The following is a 6110-nucleotide window of genomic DNA, read 5'->3' as shown; positions in this document are numbered from 1 at the left end:
GGCTAAGCATGAATTAAGGGGGTAATATACGCTGAGCAAGGATTTCCCAAACTCCAAGATCTTAGACAAAACATGAATTTTCTTTCCTTTCTAAACCAACATTGTTCTTGTTCCTTTTTTTCCCAAACAATTCCAACAGCCATGCAAACACATGTTTTTGTAGGCATGGGAATTCATCAAAGAAAATGGTTAGTTTAATTAGTTAGTTAAACAGATAAATGTGAAAATAAAAAGGAAGATAGAAAAAGAGAGAAAATAAAAATACATGGCAAGTTCATCAAATTCATCTATGGGTGGCAAGCTACCACCACAACAACAAGGAGTGAAATTCTCAAGGAGGACAGCGAGTGGAAGGGTTGTTAACCTCTCAAGAGACGATGAAATCGACGGCTCCGGCGAGTTCGGAGGCCAAAATGATTACATCAATTACACAGTTATGATGCCTCCGACGCCGGACAACCAACCCGGCACCTCGGATTCCAAGAACCCGGCCGGGGCCTCTAGGTTTGCCTCTGAGTCACAACAAGGAGGCATGAATGGGGGCGGCGGCGGCAACGACGGTGGTGGTGGAGGGTCTAAATTGGAAAGGAGGGTGTCTACTGTGTTGAACTCAACAAATAACAAGTCTATGTTGTTAAGGAGCCAAACTCAAGATTTTGATCATAACCGTTGGTTGTTTGAGACAAAAGGGACATATGGGATTGGGAATGCTTGTTGGCAAGAAGATCATAATTCTGTTGCTGATGATCAGAATTCAATAGGCATGTCAGATTTCTTGGACAAACCATGGAAACCACTTACTAGGAAAGTTAATATTTCAGGCGGTATAATTAGCCCTTACAGGTATATTAATTATCTTGCACATTAATTTATTAATTAAAATAAAATTACAACTAATGTTTTAGCTAATCAACATTTCTTTTTGAGTAATTATATAGTTTTGGGAGATTAGATGGTACTATATCAACTATTATACTATTATGGGAGAAATAGATATGTAATTTTCTTTACCTTGAGAGTTGAAATTACTAAATGATAATTTAATTAAATATATTGAATTATTTAACGATTCTTAATAATTAATTTTATATAAATATAACTACACGTAAATGTGTACCTCTATTATATGTTAAGTATAATTAGGATATTTGAAAAGTTTAGCTACAATTAAAAAAGTTATGAAATATATTTAGTAACAAAAAAAATAACAAAAAATAGTCTGAAATACTAAATTAAATAAATTCTAACTTTTTTTTTTTCTAGCATTACCGATAAGTCATCATATCAATTATAAATGTGAAATATATATATTAAAAGAGTATAAAATAATGTATATTCATATATAAATATATAATGACTAATTTTTAGTATATATATCATATTCTTTTAATATATATTATATACAATTATATTATGTATATACAAAAAATTAATTATTAAATTAATCACTTGCATAAAATAAATAACAAAATTTAAAATATATACTCAAAATGAGCTAAATAATATAATTTATATATAAATGTATAATCAGTATTTTGAGTATGTTTATAACATTTTGTTTTACATATTTATGTAGCGTGTGTATTATACTTAGTAAAATGGTTTGATTTGAACAGATTGTTGGTGATATTCCGCATAGTTATTCTAGCATTCTTCTTATCATGGCGAATTAGGAATCCCAACTACGACGCAATGTGGTTGTGGGGAATGTCAATTGTGTGTGAGATTTGGTTTGCAATCTCATGGCTTCTTGATGTGCTTCCAAAAATGAACCCCATAAACAGAGCTGCAGACCTTGCTGCCTTGCACGACAAGTTTGAGCAGCCATCTCCTTCTAACCCTACCGGAAGATCAGACCTTCCTGGCATTGATGTTTTTGTTTCCACCGCTGACCCTGAAAAGGAGCCTCCTCTTGTCACTGCCAACACCATTCTTTCCATTCTTGGTGTTGAATATCCAATTGAGAAGGTCTCCTGCTATATTTCAGATGACGGCGGCGCCATACTCACTTTTGAAGCCATGGCCGAAGCTGTCAAATTTGCTGAGGTTTGTTTACATACTTTATGGAATTAACAAAAGAAATATGGTAGAGATATATCTTCTTATTAATTTAATCTTTCAGATAAATAATTTCATAATGTAATATCAAAACTTGTTGTGCAAAAACTTTCAAAGTTAATTTGTTAATGTGACTGGCAGTTATGGGTACCGTTTTGTCGAAAACACAATATTGAACCTAGAAATCCAGATGCTTACTTCAGCATAAAGAAAGACCCAACAAAGAACAAGAAACGTCCAGATTTTGTGAAGGACCGAAGGTGGATGAAGAGAGAGTATGATGAATTTAAGGTGAGAATCAATGGACTCCCAGAGGCAATAAAGAAAAGGAGCGAAATGTACAATGCTAGGGAGGAGAAGAAGGAGAGAGAGGAAATGAAGGCAAAAAATGGCGGAGTAGCAGCAACAGAAGATCAACCCCTGAACGTCCCAAAAGCTACATGGATGGCTGATGGCACTCACTGGCCTGGCACCTGGTACACCCCTTGTGCTGATCACTCCAAGGGTGATCATGCCGGAATCTTGCAGGTAATGAGTAAGGTCCCAGAACATGACCCAGTAATGGGATATGATGATGAGAAGACACTGGACTTCACTGGTGTGGACATAAGGATTCCAATGTTCGCATATGTATCGAGAGAGAAGCGCCCTGGTTTTGACCACAACAAGAAAGCAGGAGCCATGAACGCCATGGTTCGAGCTTCGGCTGTTTTGTCCAATGGCCCTTTCATACTCAACTTGGACTGTGACCACTACGTCTATAATTCTATTGTGCTTAGGGAAGGAATGTGTTACATGATGGACCGTGGTGGCGATCGTGTATGTTACATACAATTTCCTCAACGATTTGAAGGCATTGATCCCTCTGATCGTTATGCTAATCACAACACAGTCTTCTTTGATGGTAACTTATTCATTTCATTTCAACCTCTCTTCTAGAGTTCTATATATATAACAACCATGTGCTCATCAACAATGAACATTTTGATTAGGAAATATGCGAGCATTGGATGGACTCCAAGGTCCAATGTACGTGGGGACAGGTTGCATGTTTCGAAGGTATGCACTGTACGGATTTGAACCACCAAGATTCATGGAGCACACTGGACTATTTGGTCGGGTAAAAACCAAGGTGAACCGGAACCCCAATCAAGCAAAACTGAATCTAGAAGACGACGACACACAACCCCTAAATGAAAACAATTCAGAATCTAGTGGGGTGCCACAAAAGTTCGGAAACTCGAGCATTTTCACAGATACAATACCCATAGCAGAGTTCCAAGCAAGGCCACTTGCTGATCACAAATCCGTCAAGAATGGAAGGCCACCGGGAGAACTGCTTAAGCCTCGTCCACCCATGGACGCACCAACAGTGGCCGAGGCTATAGCAGTGATCTCCTGCTGGTACGAGGATAAGACAGAATGGGGAGACAGGGTTGGTTGGATTTATGGTTCTGTTACAGAGGATGTTGTCACCGGCTATAGGATGCATAACCGTGGCTGGAGGTCTATCTATTGCATCACAAAAAGAGACGCTTTTCGCGGCACTGCGCCTATAAATCTAACAGACCGTCTCCACCAGGTGTTGAGATGGGCCACAGGATCCGTTGAAATCTTCTTCTCTAAAAACAATGCCTTCTTCGCCACCCGGCGTCTCAAATTCTTACAACGAATCGCCTATCTCAATGTCGGAATCTACCCCTTCACCTCCATATTTTTAGTTGTCTACTGCTTCTTACCAGCACTGTCCCTTTTCTCGGGACAATTCATAGTCCAAGGTTTGGATGTAACTTTTCTCTTCTACCTTCTTTCCATCACCGTCTGCCTCATATTGATCTCCCTCTTGGAAGTGAAATGGTCCGGCATTGCACTCGAGGAGTGGTGGCGAAACGAGCAGTTTTGGGTGATTGGAGGAACAAGCTCTCACCTTGTTGCTGTGCTTCAAGGGTTGCTAAAGGTGATAGCAGGGGTGGAGATACATTTCACATTAACATCTAAGTCAGCAGGGGAAGATGAAGAGGACATATATGCTGATCTTTACTTAGTGAAATGGACTAGTCTCTTTATAATGCCACTAACTATTATCATCATCAATCTTATTGCTGTGATAATGGGGATTTTGAGGACCGTTTATAGTGTGATACCACAATGGAATAAGCTATTTGGGGGATTGTTCTTTAGCTTTTGGGTGCTTTCTCATATGTACCCTTTTGCTAAAGGATTGATGGGTAGGAAAGGAAAAGTTCCCACTATTGTTTATGTCTGGTCAGGCTTGCTTTCCATCACAATTGCATTGCTTTGGATTTCACTTGATCCTCCAGGTGGTACCAAACAGGAGGGATAAGCCTATCATGAGTTTTGTTGTTCATCATTCATGGATCATGAAGCATGTATGTGCACATATATACTCATCAAAATTTTCCAACATTTCAATTGTTTTAGCCATTAACATCCACTATGTATATATTTTATGATTGAAATCAATAGCTAACATTATTAAAATACTAATACTTCTGAAATGCTTCCTATACTACAAGAGGACTAATGCTGTGTTGATCATTGCAAAATTGTTTTATATAGGACAACTTGTGTGAAGCAAGAGAAATTTTATTAAGGGTAGTCTACAAGAGAAACCTTTTTTTCCCTTTTTGTTTGATGTAGACAACTTTATGATTTTTGACATATGGGATTATTTATATAACAATTATCGATAGTTCCCTTGAAGGGATTTATGTTCTCACAATGTTGGAAGAAAGTATAGAATAAATTATAGTTAGAAATGCCTATGAAAAAAAAAAAAAAAGGGTCATTTGCATTTGCTTCCCGTTTGTAGATATGCTTTTGTACTTTTTTTCATTTCAAATATGTAAAAATTTCATGTACAATACAATAAAAGGGCTTAATTATAAAATTAAAAGTTGCATAAGAATTTAATTAAAAAAAAAATTTAATTAAAAATTTCGTAAAATAATAGAAATTAATAGAATAATTAAATATTTTTTTAATTGTTTAGTTTATACGGTCACTTAATTTATAGTTTTAATATTGTATTATTACTTTTATTAAGTAATGCATTTTTTTTGTAATTAAATAAATTTAATAATTTCTTAACATCGATACTACTGCTAGTAATTATTTATGAACCAAATGTACATTACGATTCTTTTTTCCCGAAAAATAAAAATAGAAAACATAGTTCTTTATTTCATATTTATGAAGATTTAAGAGTACTAATAATACTAATTTCTTATCATCGTTCGTTTGAAGTTAATAGTTGAAAACCATCAGATAATTTAATAGATTTAACTAAATTATCGTTATTAACTATTAACTTTACATAAAAATAATTGCATGCAAATTTTTTTGGAATAATATTAATTTTTATGTTAGAACATACTAGAGGTAGAAGTTTAGTGTTCATAAAAAATTAATAATTATGAATTATAATAAATCTTTCTTAATTTTAGTAAAAAATACTATTATAATTATAATTATTATTTTTAAATTTTTAAATTATTTTTTTTGTTTATATGATTTTTCACAATAAATATTTTATCGTAAAATATACAAAAATAAATTAAAAGATCAAATTCTTTTTCTTTTGAGGTAAAAAAATTGATAAAATAAAAAAATAAGAGTTTAATTACTCTCAAATTAAAATTTTGGCCTTTTGAGACTCACATAATAAAAATTATAAATTTAATATTAATTACTTATTTATTTTATTATTTTATAAATTTATTTATTTTAAAAAATATTTTTTTTAATTTAAAAAATAATATCGTACATAATACCATTTTTTTATTTTTGTTGAAAGCACATCATACCAGTTATAAAAACTTTTTTTTTCAGAATTTAACTTAGTTTTACTCTTTAATGCAATATTTGTTCAAAGTTTAACACAAATTTCGGGTTAACATATAAAATAACTTAGTGTATGTTTCGATTAAAATTTGTAAATGAAAATTTGTATTAAATTGATTTTACAAATTTGATTTAATTAGAAGTGAGTTGGTATTAATCGTAATTCATATTTAGTAATTTTATATTAA

General features: G+C 33.5%; 1 protein-coding gene across 1 annotated transcript; it reads left to right on the top strand.

The window, feature by feature from the left end:
* Positions 1 to 265: 265 nt before the first annotated feature.
* Positions 266 to 4402, top strand: LOC130974817 (cellulose synthase-like protein D1). The gene is made up of 4 exons (XM_057899663.1): positions 266 to 843; positions 1617 to 2046; positions 2200 to 2962; positions 3051 to 4402. The coding sequence occupies exons 1-4, from the start codon at positions 266 to 268 to the stop codon at positions 4400 to 4402; spliced, it is 3123 nt and encodes a 1040-aa protein (XP_057755646.1).
* Positions 4403 to 6110: the final 1708 nt, after the last annotated feature.

This window comes from Arachis stenosperma, chromosome 4 (genome assembly GCF_014773155.1).
Source record: "Arachis stenosperma cultivar V10309 chromosome 4, arast.V10309.gnm1.PFL2, whole genome shotgun sequence".
Taxonomy (NCBI): domain Eukaryota; kingdom Viridiplantae; phylum Streptophyta; class Magnoliopsida; order Fabales; family Fabaceae; genus Arachis; species Arachis stenosperma.
The sequence above is the reverse complement of the archived record's forward strand: the minus strand, read 5'-3'. Positions and strand labels throughout refer to the sequence as shown.

Bases quoted from the DNA above. Each gene is read 5' to 3' on its own strand.
- LOC130974817 (XM_057899663.1), top strand. From the start codon at position 266: ATGGCAAGTTCATCAAATTCATCTATGGGTGGCAAGCTACCACCACAA. The intron at 844-1,616 runs GTATATTAATTA...TGATTTGAACAG, and splicing joins GGTATAATTAGCCCTTACAG to ATTGTTGGTGATATTCCGCA. The intron at 2,963-3,050 runs GTAACTTATTCA...CATTTTGATTAG, and splicing joins CAACACAGTCTTCTTTGATG to GAAATATGCGAGCATTGGAT.